Here is a 17,902-nt window from a genome sequence, read left to right as displayed (position 1 = left end):
CGAAGACTCGCCAAGAGACTGCTTGCGTGTTTTGTAGCTGCGATAATAAATCAAGAAGGAGACGCACTCGACGGCAACTCCCTTACGTAAAGGAATAATTTATCCTGTCAATCAAAAAAGGTTGCGGATCGTGGAGTCTATGACGTGAGCGAGTGTCATGAAACAATCCCTTTGTGCATTCGGGCTAAGTTGACAGTATTCTTCAGGATATTCACGCTATTTCTTTCACACAACTGAAATGCCCGTGATGATGCGCAGCCCTTTGAATTTTCGTGCTCATATGCGCCCCAACTCTCACTTCTCCGGACTGAAGGCCAACCAATTTCAGAAGGTCCCAGTGGAAATTGTCGAAGTTATATTCCGATTCCTTGTTCTCCCGGATCAAATTTGCTTTGCACTCAGTTGTAAAGGTATATATGACATATACGCACAACAGGAACACTTGAATTCCGCACCGAGACTTGAGTCAGTAATGCAGAAAACAGACCTACGTCTTCGACTTCAAAATAAACGCTGGATATATTGCACCCAGTGCTCCATTCCCCATTGGTGCTCTGTGTGGCGCAAGATTCAGTCATGGCTCAGCTTAAATCACACAAATGCAGATTGCCGTTCAGGTTATCAAATTTGGCATCGCCCTCCCTTCACGGGACAAGTCGACATTTGCCCCTGTTCTACTTTGTCATTTTATAAACATCAACTATTCTCATATCTATGTCGAAATCCAGCTTTTACATATCAAGCTCTACAGCAACAACAACAACAACAACAACGACAACATCCTAATATTGGTTGTGATGAACCCTTTGTCCAATTTGCCCATGAATGTACCTTTGACAATCACCCATCGGTGGAGACTCAAATTAGAACCACTTTTTGGTTCGATGAGACCTCCAAGACTCTCCAGGTGCTAAATCGGTTTAAGTTCGACATCTCCAAAGCAGGTCCCTCACACTTGGGACACTTTGGTAGAACGAGCTCTAATCTCTGTCTCCATAAAGACACCAAAAGATGGCTGGAGGACTTTTTTCGTCGTTCCAAATCAAGCTTTCATATAAACACCCAGGATCACAGTTGGTGTCAGTGGCTAGGCTGGGATACTTCTCATACATTTGAGGTCCTCTTACATAGGAATCTAGGAGATAGAAAATGGCCAGATAGGCGGTGGAAAAGCCATTGTCATAACTAGCTGATTCGAATTTGGATGAAATTCTTTAGAAGTGAAAGCAAATTATTGGTTCATAGACTGGAGTCATGCTTCCGACCAGGATAGGGCGGACGATAAACGCCAGTTGCTTAAAACCCATAATTGGTCAGTTTATCGACCGCTTTCATAGCCACCTCTGCCCTGATGCCTTCTTCTTTAGGCCAGGGTGACTCTATTACTGTAGTACCGATTTGACTATGTATCCACTTCCTTGTCTTTTATCTTCTGTAGGGCATATGAATTCTGCCGGACGTTCTGCCTTAGAAAATTGATTTTAAGCAATTGGCGCTTATCGTCCACCTCACGACTAGGATCAGTTCAGACTATAAAAAATAAGACTAGACACAAGCGGCAAGGAGGGTGGGAGAGCAGTGAAGTTTAACCAAGGAGCCACGTCAGCGCTTCAGGGTTCTTCAGGATGATCAGGTGAAGAATACATAGAGGGCCTTCAGGGCGTTTAGGTGAAGGGCCCTAAAGGGGCTGAAGGGCAAAATGGCAAGAGCAGTAGTCCCAGCGAATCGCTGGAAGAACAAAAAAAAACATACAACAGCCAGGATTCGCATGTGGTCACCCACCATACTACTAACTGGCCGGCGTGTGGCTTAAGTACGGCTGAGCGGACGGGAAGCCCTGTTCTCCACACCCTATGGTCGTATGTGCTTGGAAGTTCTTCAAAAGGAAATATATGATGACAGGAACTTGAAAATGGTATCTTATCAAACAACCAAATATCGACGTTTCCAACAAATCTCAACTCGACTGAAGACGATATCTTGGAGATTCGCAATGTTTATAGTAAAATTTCTGGCGCAGTCTCTGTCCTGCTTACTGCATCTGCCGTGATCCCCACCAGTGTCTCTGAAAAAGTTCCGATCAGATTCCCTTTTACTTCTACTATACATCTGCCTCAAGGGCCCATGGTACCATTTCATCTTTTATCTAGCGGTGGCTTCTCCAACGGGTAATCCTAAAAATATCCTAGCTCGCGTAGTTAGCGCACAGTTAACTCTTAGCTGCGCTGTATTACTACTATCCAAGAAAGATCAGTCCGCTGTTATTTGAATTTGTACCTACTGTAGTTGCAATAATAGGGAGAATTATGCCGAAAGCGACGTTCATAAACAAATTGATAATGCGTTCATGCCCCGTCAAATTGGTGTTAAAGTATACTTTAATCTTGTGCCCGACTAGACATTCGAGAATCTTCCTGCCAATATTCATGCAGAATACTCCGTACCCAGTTGCCCGAACGGCTCCACTGATCGGCGTATTAGAAATCAAAGTTATCTTGGTGCAATAATTTGGTACTATGCGACAGATTGATCCGCCAATAAATAAGAATAAAAATACTGTAATGTGGCAATGACATCATGCCATGCTTATGGGTCGGCCCGACAGTAAACGGAAAAAAGGCGGAAAACAGCCACCTGCACCCAAGATTAGGGTGGAGGACGGGCCAAGTGCAATGTATTTTCAATTCTGCGCAGTATAGAATGGAATAGATTATAGATTGATACTTGCCGTAGTATAGATGAAACATTCTCATTTCTCATACAGTAGTAGCCAAAAAAAATCATTAAACGGCCAGTCGCACAAGCGTCGCACAAGCGTCGACAAAAGTACCTTTGTCTACTTTGGGCCTTACACAGCGGCGACTAGAAGAGAATTTAGCAGGGGTTGCTATTTAGAGGATTTGCTGACTTATGCAAATGTCAAATCGAGAAGGATCATGTGAGGCTAGCCTCAATTGGAATAAGCTATGGCTTGGGCGTCAGCAGCCCGTCTGTCACTATTAATTATAAATCTCTTAGCCCTTGAGCCATCAATAAGTATGTGGCTGTACAGGGCACTGATTGATTTCAAAGCGCGGCGAGTTTAACAGCTATATAAAAGACCTTGACAGTCTGGTTGAGAGCAATATTCAATCTTCACCCATCGATAATAAAACACTTAACGTGTTCTTAAAACAAAACTTTCATATAATGGCGACTACTCCAGTACTCGTTTTTGGCGGAGCGACCATCGTCGCGGATGGAAGTTTTGCAAACGCTTCAGAAGTCTCAAGTCTGTTCGAAGTCCTCAAATCAGAAGGCATCAATCAGCTTGATACCGCTCAATCTTACGGCGGTGGCACTAGTGAGAAACTCATCGGTGAGGGCCAAGGCTTGTCCGAATTTCTTGTCGATACCAAGCATGTCGGAGGTTGGTTCCCAGGAAGCTCATCACGCAAGGAGGTTTTTGAGAGAGCAATCATCAGTTTGGAGAGACTTGGAGTTGAGAAAGTGAGCCAAATCACAAAAAGCTAGACTGGACTTTCATACTGACTACCTTAGGTGAACAACTTTTATCTTCATGCTCCTGACCCGAATGTACCTCTCGAGGAAACTCTAGCTGGTGTCGATGATCTCTACAAAGCAGGGAAATTCAACAACTTTGGCCTATCCAATTTCAATGCCGACGAGATCAAAGACGTCGTACGCATCGCGACCGAGAAAAACTACGTTCTCCCCAATGTCTACCAAGGGAACTTCAGCGCAGTTTCTCGCCAGGTAGAGAAGGATATCCTTCCAACCCTGCGCGAGAATAACATCGCATTCTATGCCTACAGTCCCATCGCAGGCGGCTTCCTCACCAAAACCACCGCCCAGTTGACGTCCGGTACCAAAGGAGAGGGCCGTTGGGACCCCCAGTCAAAAATGGGATCACTTTATCACACTTTATACGGAAAACCCACTTTCTTCGAGGCATTGGACAAGTGGAACGAGATATCCCAGGCGACAGGTATTCCTAAGGCTGCGCTTGCATATCGATGGGTGGCGTTCCATTCGGCCCTCGATGCAGGACTTGGTGATGGACTCGTCATTGGTGCTAGCAGCTTAAATCAAGTGAAGCAGACTGCTGCTGCACTTAGAGATGGACCTCTGCCTGACAATGTGGCAGAGCAGATCTCGGATCTGTGGGAGATTGTGAAGAATGATGCGGTTACTAATAACTTTGATGTCCTCAGAGCGACTTAGAGGCTCCACCTTGTGGACAATTTGAGTCGCATGGCTTGTATTAATATGTGAAATGAATTGAGGTGTCCTGATATTATCACCAATAATTCAATCTTGCCTTAATGAGAGAGACCTACCAGATGTGTATATATTTCCCGTGAAAATCTGGTAGTTGTAGACTGGGATATTGCTTCCCAACCTCGGGAAGTATTGTCTTTTTCTTTATTATTATGAGAACTTAAATTTGCGCGTGCTAGGGATAAGGATGTCACAAGTTAAAGTATGCTTTATACCATGGTTGTGTCGATTCTTGTTTACATGGGATCATGTATGTCTGCCTGAGGCCACCAAGATCGGCCAGGGTTGCGGCTGTCAGTCACTTTGCTTCTCTTCTCCTTTTTAATTCTCCGATCATCTCGCGATAAAGTAAAGCCACAAGCGGCAGCACTGGTTCCAGAGGTCTTGGCCTTACCTTTGATCGACAATATAATATGAGCTAACAGATTTGATATTCGCACAGAGCAGGACTTTTGATGCCCTTTTGCCTGTTATCACTGACCACAATATTCGCCTCTGCACCCCGGCCTATGTCATCACGGCCATTCACCTTGAAATGAGCTTAACGAGCTAGCCGCCGCATTGGTCACTACTCGCCACCCGCGATATGGCCCTCGTCGTGATATCGTAGCCGGGCCTGTCACCGAGCGAAGGTCCAATGGCTCGGATCCGCTATCCCCGCTTATCTTGACTGGAAGTTTGGCTCACCAGTGGATCTTCTCCTCTTGGCTTCCCGATTCTGCAAATCTCACGCCGCGGTGCCCGCGGGACGCGCCCACTTTCTTGATTAGCAGCTTGTCTGCGCTTCAGACTCCTCGTGCAAAATGGAGACGATTTCCCGACTTGGGGAAACAATCGCAGCCGCACGGGTCTCCCAGGTCCGGCCCTCGTGGCCCTCACATAAGCCGTGCCGCTCATTGGCTACAAGATTTCATCTGAGGGCAATGGGATATTCATCGTTCATCTTTATGGGTCCACTGGGCCATTCAAATTTTTGCAGCCTGCTTGTTTCTGTTACTGGATTGGCCAAAACCTTTAAAGAGTCATGCGTACCGCTTGGCTTCCTTTCTGAGATCTGGATTATTCAGGGCCGTTGACCTTCTATATAACTGGGTTTATCCGTTGGCCGCCACTTTCACCCAGTCCTCGTAGAGCAAAAGGATGCTGTACTTTGAGCTTTTCGAAACTTTCTAAGATCGATCATTCTAGGCTGAAATATGCCCGCTCCTCTTCACTCTCACCCCCATGGTTCCTCATTTGCTCCCGGGCAAGAAGTGCCATCATCTGGAGACAATGGTCCCCGGGTGCATGTTTGTCACGAGGACGAGGATGCCATCGCAGATATTCACCGGACTTTGACCGCCCAAGAGTATTCAGAGCCCCACTCATCCTTCGACAGGTTTCTTGAGCAAGAAGTCCAAGGAGGCAAGAAGCGCTCCAACCTAGGCGTGTGCTTCCAGTCCGTCTCGACTTGGGGCGAAGGTGATGGCCATGTCGATGTGAAGACGCTGGGAACGGCCCTCTGGCGCACGTTGACCTTCAGAGATGTCTATGAATGGACTGTCCAGCCATGGTTATCGGCCAAAGATCCGCAGAAGGGTCGCCCACTTATCCGAGACTTTTCCGGCGTTGTTCAAAGCGGAGAGATGATGCTGTAAGTCAAAATATTGTCAAGTTTAGAGTAGGGCAAAGCTGACTCTTGCCAGCGTTTTGGGCCGTCCAGGAGCTGGCTGTTCGACATTTCTTCGCACTATCGCTGGTCATCATTCCTCTTTCTTAGGCGTGACAGGCTCGATCGACTATTCCGGCCTGTGCCCAGATGAAGTCAGGAAGCATTATCGCAGCGCAGTCGCCTATGTTCCCGAAGATGACGTGCATTTCCCCACACTTAATGTCCGGCAAACGCTCGAGTTTGCGCTGCAAAGCAAGACTCCCAAACGCTATCAGGATCGGATCCCCAAATACCTGGAGATTTACGGTCGAGTATTTGGCATGACCCACACAATGAACACGCTCGTGGGCAACGAGTATATCAGAGGTGTCTCTGGCGGTGAACGCAAGCGAATTTCCATCATCGAATCCCTGGCAACCGATTCATCCGTGACTTGCTGGGATAACTCGACCCGTGGCCTCGATGCTTCATCTGCTCTGGATTATGCGCGCAGTTTACGAATTATGACCGATACCTGTGGAAAGGCGACTTTGCTTACACTATATCAGGCATCGGATGCCATCTACGAGTTGATGGATAAGGTCCTTCTAATCGATGAGGGCCGCATGCTCTTCCAAGGTCCGGCCAAAGAGGCAAAGCGGTACTTTGAGGATTTAGGATACGAGTGTGCGGATATGCAGACTACATCCGACTTTCTCACTAGTATCACAGTTCCTGAGCGACGGAGGTTCCGACCTGGCTGGGAGAACCGGGCCCCGAAAGGACCTATCGAGATTGAAGCTGCATTCCGACAAAGTCAGGCATTCAAGGCCATTGAAGGCTCGGTAGAGCAATACGAAGACAGAAGGTTTGGAGGCAAGGGTAGCTCGACATATCCTACCGACTCCGAGTGCGGTAGCGTGGAAGAGTTCAAGCGGACTATGCAAAGCGATAAATCCCGCTTCGTATCGTCCAAGTCTCCCTATACCATCTCCTTGTTCCGTCAGATTGTCCTTTGCTCTCAGCGCCAAATGTGGCAGTTGAAGGGCCATATGGGTCCCTTATACATCAAGCTTATTTCTGCCGTGGTGTACGGTCTCTTGGTCGGCTCAATGTTTTACAAGCAACCCCAGACAACGGATGGGATGTATTCGCGAGGTGGAGTTCTTTTCTACTCCTCCATTCTGCTCGCATGGCTGCAGATGTCAGAGCTGGAAGATGCCATGCAGGGTCGTGATATTCTCAGTCGCCAGAAGAAGTTTGCATTTGTGCGACCCAGCGCAGTCTGTCTCGCTCGAGTTATGCAAGATATGTTGGTGACATTCATCCTGACATTCTTGTATCTGATCGTGTTGTACTTTCTTTCTGGACTACGCTCTGAGGTAAGTCGCTGGCTTGGAAGATGGTTCTGCGCAAGCATGCTGACATATCGCAACCAGGCTGGTCCGTTTTTCATCGACTTCCTTTTCATCTACACGTGCACAGTCTGCCTGACATCTCAATTCCGAGTCTTCGCCGCCATGTCTGGAAATTTCGAGGTCGCATTGCGATATTGCGGTGTATCCGTGCTATTTTGCATTGTTTTTGGCGGATACGTTCTGTCGGTGGACAAGATGATCCAAGACGTCCCGTGGGTTGTATGGCTAGCCGTAAGTTTGGACTGACCGACATGCATGAAAATTGCTCTGACGTTTTGAAAAGTATACGACCCCTGCGCTATACACTTATGAATCTGTGATGGCTGCTGAGTTTCATAATGTGAACTTTACCTGTGCTGCATCTTCAATTGTCCCCTCTGGCTCAAACTACACCAATGTTGCCTACCAGTCCTGTGCATATGCGGGAAGCAAGATCGGCAGCATTGTGGTGAACGGTGACGATTACCTAGCCGCGCAGTTTGGGTTTTACTATAGCCATGTCTGGCGCAACTTTGGTACGTTTCTCTCTGAAAATATAGTTGAATGGTCATTGCTTAGAAAACTAATTAAAACACTGTTTGTTAGGCATACTCTGTTTGTTCACGGTCGCCTTCATTGGCCTTACTTGCTGGCTAAGTGAGGTAATGGAGTGGGAGCTGGACAGTGCAGGCCCAATTCAATACAAACCCACCCAAAGCTGGTTCAAGCGAAACAAGAAAATCGGCAATGATGAAGAGAAAAAGTCAGTTTCAACAGACCCACGCGCAGCCCCAATAGGAACTGCAGAAAATACTCCTCTGCAGTCTTTGGAAGCGACCGAGTCCACATTCACATGGGCAGACTTGGAGCTGAACGTGCAGATCGGAAAGGAGACCCGGAAGTTACTGGACGGAGTCTGCGGATATTGCAAACCTGGGTCTCTTACAGCGCTTGTTGGTGCATCTGGAGCCGGGAAATCGACGCGTAAGTCTATACCGCAGTTGTATACAAAGCGATGGCTGCTGACAGGTGCTGTCTAGTACTGACTGCCCTCACTCAACGGCAAAGCGCAGGTGTCATTACAGGCTCCCTGTATGTCGACGGCCAGCCCATCGATGGTTCCTTCAACAGGCAGATTGGATACTGTCAGCAAATGGACATCCACGACGAAAGTAGCACTATCCGCGAAGCATTCGAATTCTCCGCCCTGCTCCGACAAAGCCATGACATCTCGAAAGAAGAAAAACTGGCTTACGTGGAAACGGTGCTACACACACTGGACCTCATCGACCTGCAGAATGCGGTCATGGGATCTTTGGATATCGAGAAGAAAAAGCGTGTCACGATTGGAGTCGAACTCTGCGCTCGACCCAAGCTGCTGCTATTCTTGGATGAACCAACTAGTGGACTGGATAGTCAGGGTGCGACTAGCATTGTGGCTTTGCTTCGGCGACTGGCAGACCAGGGGCTAGCTGTGCTATGTACAATTCATCAGGCAAATCAGCAACAGTTCGAAGAGTTCGATCGTGTTCTGGCCCTGAGCCCTGGTGGCAAAACCTATTACTTCGGACCAGTCGGTGAATCTGGAGCAGTGATTTTCGATTACTTCAACAAGAATGGCTACGTTCCGCAAAATGTCACCAACGCCGCGGACTTCCTAATCGAAGTGGTCGTCGGTGGTATGAAGGCCTCCGAAGACAAGGTCGACTGGGCGTCGATCTGGCGGAACTCACAGGAAGCTGAAGATGTTAAGAAGGAAATTGCCAAAATCCGCACTGGCAAGAGCCATGAGGGCCTGGCCGCTCCACGTCCGCCGCCACTGTACCAGCAGATAACCCTTCTAACCCAGCGGACTTGTCGTCAATTTTGGAGAACGGCTGAGTACCCATACTCACGCCTCTATTCATCCTTCTTGCATGCTCTTATCAACGGGCTGACCTATCTCCAAATTGGGAACAGCTCCACCGATCTACAATCCAAGGCTTTCTCTTGCTTCTTGGTCCTAATGCTGGTGCCCGAGTTCATCAACGCGATCTCTATGAGATTCATCATTAACCGTGATATCTGGTTGGCAAGAGAAGGGCCTAGTGGATTGTATAATTGGATTGCTTTCAGCACTGCGCAGATCATTTCAGAGATCCCGTATACCATTGTTGGTGGTGTCATCTTCTACGTGTTGTATTACTTCATGGTTGGATTACCACTGGGCTTCGCAGCTGGGTATAGTTTCCTGATGTTCTTCATGTTCTTCCTTTTCGCCACATCATGGGGACAGTGGATTGCAGCTTTGAGGTGAGTACTCCAATATTTATTTTCAGAGTGTTCTAAACTGACAATATGCCCAGCTCGGACTCTATGATCGCCGCTACCCTAATGCCATTTTTCATCATCATGTGTGAGCTGTTCAATGGCATTCTTCGACATCATGACCAGATGCCGGTTTTCTGGAAGTACACAATGTACTACGCCACGCCCTTCACATACTGGATCGGCGGCGTTCTAACAGCTGTCCTCGGTGGCACGCCTGTGATCTGCACCGAGAGCGAACTGACTCTTTTCGAGAGCCCACCGAACATGACTTGCGGTGAATACGCCGGTCCATGGCTTTCGGCACAAGGTGTGGGATATTTGTCCAATGAGAGCAGCACCGGCACTTGTGGATACTGTCCATACAGATGGGGCGATGACTACCTGTCCGGCATTGGGCTGGATGATTCCAAGCTTTGGCCGTACTTTGGCATTTTCCTCGCTTTCACGATCGCCAACTATTTGATGGTTTATTTGCTGGTCTATGTTCGATCTGTTATGAAGCCATTCTGGCGATCGAAGTGAATAGTTCGTCCAGTGAACCCGTTGTACATAACGTGAGCAGATCACCGGGAACTATGGATAAAATTAGGACTCGTCTACCCTGAATCCTTCATACTTTAATTTTGTAATCAAAAACTAGCGTTTCCAAGTATGTACTTTTAAATTCAAACTATTGTGACAACATAAACAATACAGCATTAGGATTTCAACATCAACTTTGATGTGAACGCGCGACAGCCAAAACGGGCAGTCCAATGCGCCTAACTTGCTTAGTACGCATAACGGAAGTAAGGATTCTCGCGATCAGTGAGGCCAGCCCACTTGGTCTCGTCCACCATAGCCTCGTTAACGGGACCCTTGGTCTGATCCCTGCGACGGTTCTGCCACATATAGTATAAGAAGAGAACAACCGACAACACAGCGGCAGCAGCCTGGGTAGCGAGAACCGCAATTTTAGCAGGTCTGTATTCCGGAGCATCGCGCGCTTGGAAGGTCTGAGGACCGATGATATTGCCAATGGAAAAGGATCCAGCGACGAGGGCACTGGCAAAGGCACGCTTGGTGTGGCCTGCACAGTTGGCCATAGTCCACTGATAGAGGATTGGAAGAGTAGCGACGATCGCATTAACCAGATAAATTCCAATCAACACGCCAGCCTTGTTTCTCTTCGGCAGGAATGAGAGCAGACCGCCGCCGATGATGCCGGGAATGGTGCAGAGGACGTTCCAGGCCCAACGGTTGGAGGTCTTGCGGATACCGAAGCCGACGAGGAGAGTGAAGAAGATGCTCACGATGCCGGCTGGGGTATTGAGGAGGGCGGAGATAGGACCTGAGAAGCCGAAGCCAGCGATTAAGGTTGCGGAGTAGGTGGTTACCACACCACTTGATACAGAGATCTGTAGATATATTAGCACCGGTGCTCATAAAACTGACAACAGGTTGCATACCAGGATGGTTGTCAAGGTCAAGAGCCAGAGCTGGGCATCGAAGACTGCGTCCTTGATCTGTTTCAGGTTCAAAGTGGAACTCCACACGCCAGTCTGGTTCTCGCTGACGTGCTGCAGGAGAGCAACCTTTTCGTCCTCCGACAGCCATTTAGCCTTGATGGGGGTGTCCGGAATGAAGAAGAAGGTCAGAGTTCCGATGACGGCAGTGATCAGCCCCAGAACGAGGAACATGATACGCCATCCCTCCAGAGAAGCATGGTGAACATGCTGGAACGCGAACGAGATAATACCACCCAAGATTTGGGCAACACCTAGACCCATATACCAGAAGGTAAATCGGGGAGCTTGCTCACTGCGTGTATAATACTGGCTACTCAGCAGCATCAATGAAGGGCCGACGGTTGCCTCGAAGATACCGAGGAAGATTCGTGCGACCAGCAGACTCCGATAGTCACTGGCGCCAGCAGAGGCGGCCGCAGCGACACCCCAGAGGAAAACGTTTCCTCCGAGCCACTTAGCAGCAGGCACTTTCTGGAGACAGTAGACTAGACACAAGGTTAGTCAGTTTCTGGTAGTCATCACAAGCACAGACATATGTATCCCTTGCTAAGGGAAGGGGTTGGGTGACACGAACCGTTGGGAACCTCGGCGATCAGATAGGCGATGAAGAACCATGTTGCCGTGTTGGAGAACTCGTTGCCAGCCAGCTTGAGGTCTTTCTTGATTCCCATCACCGCAGCATACTAAGAAATGGAGAATGGTTCCATGTCAATAGCTACTCTCTCATAAAGACACCATTGGTTAAGACCGGGGTAACTGCAAAACACTTACATTCAGCATGACCTTGTCCAGGAACTGCAGCACATAGCAACAGAACATGTAGGGCAGCAGCCGCCGATCGATCTTGCGGCGCAGAGCCACCAGATCCACGTTGGGGTGCACATCACCATGGCCCTCGAGATACACCACCGCCTCGTCATGTCGATCGGCGCTCGCCATATGGGGCATGGCTTCTGGTTGTTTCTCGCCCATCTCGACAGGACAATAAGCTCTGATCGAGGGAAAAACAAAGGAACAACAGGGAAGAAAAGGAGAACAAGAGATATACCGAAACTAAAATTCACGAACAGAAATGAGATGACAATTTCAAAGTTTAAAGAAAATAAATAATGATTTTAAAAGCACACTAAAGCCAAAGATAGAAGGAGAGGCAGAGATAGAATTGGGGGCGGTGGTGGAAATAGTGTGGCTGCAACGTGCATTTAACGTGCAACAAAAAAAGCGTGAAACAAACCCACCCAACCAACGAATTAGCCAAGAATAACCACGCAAGTACATCCTCACTATGTGTATTAACGAATAACGAGCTCCACTGCCAGATCAGAAGGTCTAGATGGAAATCTTCCGCGAATCGAGTCACATCGCTCTCGGCGAGTTCTCGTCCGGGTGGGGGAGTAGTAAGATATTAGGGTTCGGCGATGCAGTAGATGCAGTAGTCGTGGTTAGTTCGTTGCAATTTGACCCCAATCCGATTCCTCGCGACTACTAGCCAGAACCAAACAGGTTCATTTCGCGTATGAGGAGCTGACCGGAAATCTTCCAGAACCGGGGACTGCCGCGACTCCGCGAAATGTCTAATCGGGAAGTATGAGTGGCCAGCTAGGGATGGTTACAGTGACAAATCTCTCCTGGCGCAAGGGGGGGGAAAGGAACTAGGAGAACTTTCTGAGTACCCCCGTCTCACCTACAGTAGTTTATTGGTTATTTCCATCAATCCTGAGGACCAAACAAACAGGCCCAATGGATGAGCCATTGCCCGAAAACGCCCTCATCTCCTGAACCTGGGAAGAATGAATGGCCGCATGGCGATTGAGTTTTTCCTTCCACGCAATTTCCATATCCACTCTGTCTTACTGTGGAACATAGGTCAATTTATACAAACTCTTGACGAGATCAACCACGCAGAGTATTAATGCAGCAGGGGGGATTTCCACGTGGAATCTTGCATCCGCTCTCAATGTTCTAAGTCTGCCCTGGTCATTTCGACTATCGTCGCTCTTAACAACTCCCCGCGACGATGGGTTGGGTGTATAATGCCTCGCCGGAGGTTGAGGCGGCGTCGCAGTACCAGTTGATTCTGGGCGTCTGCGTGAGTTTGACAGTTTTGATGATTATCACGGTCTGTCTTCGCTTGTATGTGCGGGCACAAGCCAGTCGATTGGGTGCTGCGGATTGGGTGATGGTTGTCAGCATGGTAGGGAAATTCCAAACGCGACAAACTGAGAATATACGACTCGTGATACAGGGATGACTGATATTGGCACCGACTCAGATTTTCAGTATCATTTATGCTTCATTGTGTATTGCTCGTGAGTATCCTTTTCAGTATATCTTGTGAAACATCATTCTGACTTGCTATTAGAAAGTCGATATGGACTCGGACTACCGCTGCTACTACGACCCAAGCCTGATCTCCCTACATATACCAAAGTAAGCAGACTTGGTTTCTTGCTTGCACATTGACTTGGAACTAATAGATATAGCTCAACTATGCAGGTCGCCCATTCTACCAGCTCGGTATCGCCGGATTCAAAGCGTCTCTGTGCCTCAGTTACTTGCGTCTCATTTCGGGCACCTCGATGAACATCTACCGGATTCTAATATGGACGGTTATCGGGCTATGCACAATTGGCCATATAGCAGGCGCTTTGGTTCTCATCTTCAACTGCTCGCCGGTATGGGACAAAACATCTACACTTGCGACCTCGAGGGACTCGATACTAACATAGCGTTTGAATTGTATAGGTCAAACGAGCATGGGACTCCAAAGTGGTCGGCACTTGTCTCCCCGTCGGTCCTACATTCTACGGTCTTGCCATCTTCACGATTATCTGTGATGTCGTGATCATATTCCTCCCGATCCCACTGCTGCTACGACTGAGCATCAAACCCGCCCAAAAAGCCGGGGTCGTGTGTCTATTCTTGCTCGGCCTGTTCACGACGATCTGCTCCATCCTGCGGCTCACCCAGATCCACCGGGTAGCCTTTGGCGACGGAAACTCTACTATGCTGGTTCTCTGGGGAACTATTGAATTTAATATCGGGGTAAGTAGAAGCGATCTCCCGGCACCACATGCGAAAAAGCAAATTTGCCAAACCTAATCAGGGCCCATCTCTTAACTAACGCAAAATTTCCATCTAGAATATCGTGACTTGTGTTCCATACCTTGCTCCGCTTCTTCGAGGATTCGTGCGTGACTTCCGGTCAACCAGTGGTCGGAAGTACTACGATACTCAGGGGCGGAGTTATGCGATGGAAACGTGGTCCAAGGACCAGCGCTCGCATCTGCAGTCGAATGCATCTGGACCACCCCTACCACGGCGCTCGCCGAGTGAAGAACTTATTTTGTCCAGCCGGGAGCCATCGCATGGTGGTATTGAGATGACAGTGGAGTACTCGGTATCGTTAGAGAACGAGACGGAGAAGACTCCGAGGTGAAGAGTCGGGGGTCATTCATAGCACAGAATGCCCGCCTATTAGTATATGGTCTTAAAATCGATGTATATAATTGTGAATTCTTCTCTTTCGGTGCATGTTATCTTCCTTCCTTCATTATTTCCATTGCGTGCTGTTCTAGTCTCCTTGCTGCCTCGATACTATCGCCGTGGCATTTGGACAGACCCGGGACAATAAGGAGTATATCTTCCGAGTGGGGAGTCAATACTACGGGTACTAGGGAAGTCTATCTTGGAAATATAATAACAACCAAACCTCCGGAGGATGCCCCATCCCTGCTTGACCTTTCCGTAGAGAACAATGCAAAGCGAGAAAAGCCCAGTGGTCCAACAAATCCACAAGAAAAATTCTCATACAGGGATTATTATTTCCCTCATAAAACTCTGTCGCATTAACCACACCCAATCACACATATTGAACGTCCTTCACGACGCTAGACAAGGGTATCGCGCCACTCTAAACTCTACTTCGGGTGTGCAGGTCCGGTGAGGATGCCCACTCGGGTGGGTCCGGGAGATCCTCCAGCAGCGCAGTCGATATGCGATGCACGATGACTGGACAAGCAGGAAATTGGGTTGGCGCCGTCGAAAAGATGGGGTCGATCTTAGTTGCTTCGGGCCGGGTGGGTTTCAGGGCGGCGGAGTCCGAAGCGTTGATGCAACACGAATTGGGGGAGATGTTTTGGTCTGCGACCAGGTTTGTTTCTCTTGTCAGAACTCAATTTGGGAGTAGGTAGAAGCGAGATGGTTAAAAATTTAAGAATTGCAGGGTTCATTCTTGAAATATCTCTTCTGGAGGTTGGCGAGAATAGCGTTTTGCAAGAAGCTTGCACTGGCGGGTCGGAATGCCAATTTTGGCCGGGCCGTAGCCTGTGGTCCTCGATTGAGACATAATATGCACTAGTCTACTACTAACTATGCGCAGTTATAACGTTTTAATATGACTATCGCCCAAGCTGGGTAAGGTTACTTCATTGTGGAGGAACCTTATGTTACTGATTAGGCGCCCGAGTTCCTCTGGATTCGCCAAGTGTATCCGAATCCTTCGAACCAAAAGTACTACCCACTCAGCATTCCGGCGCTGATGCTTTATTCAGCAAGAAACGGAATGTTCTGCGCGACTACAATGTATTTCGCTGACCACTCCGTGAATCCTTCATGTCATAGCCAGTAATTCCTCCGAGACACGCTCCGACAGCCTTGTTAGAACAGGAGTATCTTTGTTGCCATTACCCGCTACACGAATACCAAAGGAGCCAAAAATACTCCGTAAAAAATTCTCGGAGGCCTGTCTTACGTGAATTCACCCGGCTTTCGGGCGCCAGATACGAGGTTGTACTAGCCACCAAAACCAGGGGAAAAGCCACAAGCCATTTTGACCAACAGACCAAAGCTTTTCCTTGTCGCACGCTGCCCGCCATGTCTGACACCCCAGTCCTGATCGTCGGCGCTGGCATCAGCGGCCTCGTTTTGGCTCAGTACCTCAAAAGTCAAGGAGTTCGGTTCGAGATCTTCGATCGCGACTCCGCTCTGGATGCTCGCACGGGAGGATGGGGCCTAACTCTGCATTGGGCATTGCCCGCCCTGCGCGCGCTGCTCCCGCAAGACGTGGTGGAGCGGTTCCCGGAGACTTTCGTCAACAAGGAGGCCTCTGCACGCGGGGATGTGGGGAGTTTTCAGTTTTTCAACCTTAAGTCTGGAGAGGCGCTGTATAGTGTTCCTGCGGAGGAGCGAATTCGTGTGAATCGAGGTCGACTGCGAGAGCTTCTTACGTCTGGAGTTGACGTTCAGGTACGGTTCCACCTAGAGATAATCCGATGCATATGTAAAGAGGGAAAATACTGATATGACAACAGTGGAACAAGGTGTTGCAGAGCATCGAGTCCTCCGAGGACAGTATCACAGCTCACTTTGAGGATGGTTCGTCCTATACCGGCCGCCTGTTGGTCGCTTCCGACGGAGCGCGATCGCGAGCTCGGCAGATCTTATATCCAGATGGGTGTCAAATGAATTCTCTCCCGGTGCAGCTGCTCGGAGCATCAACTCTGTATACGACTCAGGATATGGGTGGAGCGCAGTCCATCGACCCGTACATCTTCCAAGGGTCGCATCCCGATACGAATGTGTTTCTCTTCTTTAGTTGTATGTTGTCTTGGAGAATACACGTGAAGACCACAGCCCTAACAAAGTCGCAGTCCTCGATACCCCAAACAACTTTGATGAAAGCAGCAAGGACCGGTACCACGTCCAAATAATTGTGTCATGGGCTGATGAGAAAGAGATCGAGGTGCCCGAGGATAATGCTGACCGCATCTCCCTCATGAAGACACTTGCCGACAACTGGGCTGAGCCCTTCCGGGCCTTGGTCAAAAAGCTTCCAGATGACACTGAAGCACGCTCAATCCGTATCGAAGACTGGATCTTCAGCCCAAGCCGCACCCATATTCACCCTCGCGCAGTACTTATGGGGGATTCAGCACATACCATGACAATGTGTATGTTTGACAAGACAGCATGGATACAACCCTGAAAGTCAGACTTTTGCTAACCATAATCATAGTCAGAGGCGAGGGAGCCAACAACGCCATCGTCGACGTCCAGGACCTGATCAATCACGTGGACATGAAAAACCCTAAGTAAGAAGGCTTTTCAAAATTAAAGTATAAGACTCTATTTTTCTAACAAAGAAAACAGGTCTTTCGACTCTGACACACTTTCCAACTCACTCGATGCTTACAAGCATGAAATATTTGCCCGCGTTGAGCCCAGCTTCCTCAACTCTCGCCAGGCCTGTCTAGATGCCCACGACTTTTCACGGATTTTGGCTGGTAGCCCGCTTGTTGCGGCCAGAATCCTAAAAAAGGAGACGAATTAAGCGGCATACTTGATCAATTCAACTTCTGTGATCATTAACCTCGCAATATCCTATACTTCCACTTCGTATCCAAACTTGCATGTTCTCTATACAGCCATACGTATCCACTGGGAAAGAATTCCACATTCCATCTTGGAAGACCTACAGTCTGTACATTTACAAATGATATGTATGAAGGCGAACGATACCTACGCCTCAATCAACCGCCCTTTTCGGTTCGTCAACCGCCATTTCTGGATCGTTTGATTCGTTTGCTTGACGTGGGTCACAAGCTGCATCAACCACCACAGCTTCCTCGCGGATTAGACGGTCTTCTTTTCCTTCTACACGCATCCGTTGTTTTCACACTTGGCAGCGTGTCTGTTCATTCTACCATTTCCCTACCTCTCTCATCAACTATCTTTCGTCTCATTACCTTCCTTGTTTGAAAATACTTCGTCCTAAC

The 17,902-nt window shown here is 48.5% G+C and overlaps 5 protein-coding genes across 5 annotated transcripts; 4 read left to right on the top strand and 1 right to left on the bottom strand.

Annotated features, from left to right (window-relative positions):
- Positions 1–3,189: 3,189 nt before the first annotated feature.
- Positions 3,190–4,224, top strand: N7496_006186 (aldo/keto reductase family protein; the record flags this gene model as incomplete). The annotated part of the gene is made up of 2 exons (XM_056699115.1): positions 3,190–3,489; positions 3,541–4,224. 2 exons carry the CDS (start codon positions 3,190–3,192, stop codon positions 4,222–4,224), a joined length of 984 nt encoding a protein of 327 aa, XP_056554528.1.
- A 1,253-nt stretch (positions 4,225–5,477) lies between these two features.
- On the top strand, positions 5,478–10,140 carry N7496_006185 (putative ABC multidrug transporter; the record flags this gene model as incomplete). Its single annotated transcript, XM_056699114.1, has 7 exons — positions 5,478–5,914; positions 5,967–7,293; positions 7,351–7,560; positions 7,613–7,844; positions 7,915–8,292; positions 8,349–9,600; positions 9,654–10,140. The coding sequence occupies 7 exons, from the start codon at positions 5,478–5,480 to the stop codon at positions 10,138–10,140; spliced, it is 4,323 nt and encodes a 1,440-aa protein (XP_056554527.1).
- Positions 10,141–10,388: 248 nt separating this feature from the next.
- On the bottom strand, positions 10,389–12,098 carry N7496_006184 (putative MFS transporter; the record flags this gene model as incomplete). Its single annotated transcript, XM_056699113.1, has 4 exons — positions 10,389–11,015; positions 11,067–11,611; positions 11,701–11,809; positions 11,898–12,098. The coding sequence occupies 4 exons, from the start codon at positions 12,096–12,098 to the stop codon at positions 10,389–10,391; spliced, it is 1,482 nt and encodes a 493-aa protein (XP_056554526.1).
- A 1,045-nt stretch (positions 12,099–13,143) lies between these two features.
- On the top strand, positions 13,144–14,565 carry N7496_006183 (uncharacterized protein; the record flags this gene model as incomplete). The annotated part of the gene is made up of 6 exons (XM_056699112.1): positions 13,144–13,320; positions 13,399–13,435; positions 13,489–13,556; positions 13,610–13,801; positions 13,872–14,171; positions 14,269–14,565. The coding sequence occupies 6 exons, from the start codon at positions 13,144–13,146 to the stop codon at positions 14,563–14,565; spliced, it is 1,071 nt and encodes a 356-aa protein (XP_056554525.1).
- A 1,436-nt stretch (positions 14,566–16,001) lies between these two features.
- Positions 16,002–17,457, top strand: N7496_006182 (FAD-dependent oxidoreductase; the record flags this gene model as incomplete). Its single annotated transcript, XM_056699111.1, has 5 exons — positions 16,002–16,373; positions 16,439–16,724; positions 16,778–17,077; positions 17,143–17,218; positions 17,277–17,457. 5 exons carry the CDS (start codon positions 16,002–16,004, stop codon positions 17,455–17,457), a joined length of 1,215 nt encoding a protein of 404 aa, XP_056554524.1.
- Between the last annotated feature and the right edge of the window lie 445 nt (positions 17,458–17,902).

This window comes from Penicillium cataractarum (assembly GCF_028827025.1).
Source record: "Penicillium cataractarum strain IBT 29864 chromosome Unknown utg000005l, whole genome shotgun sequence".
Classification (NCBI taxonomy): Eukaryota; Fungi; Ascomycota; class Eurotiomycetes; order Eurotiales; family Aspergillaceae; genus Penicillium; species Penicillium cataractarum.
The sequence above is the reverse complement of the archived record's forward strand: the minus strand, read 5'-3'. Positions and strand labels throughout refer to the sequence as shown.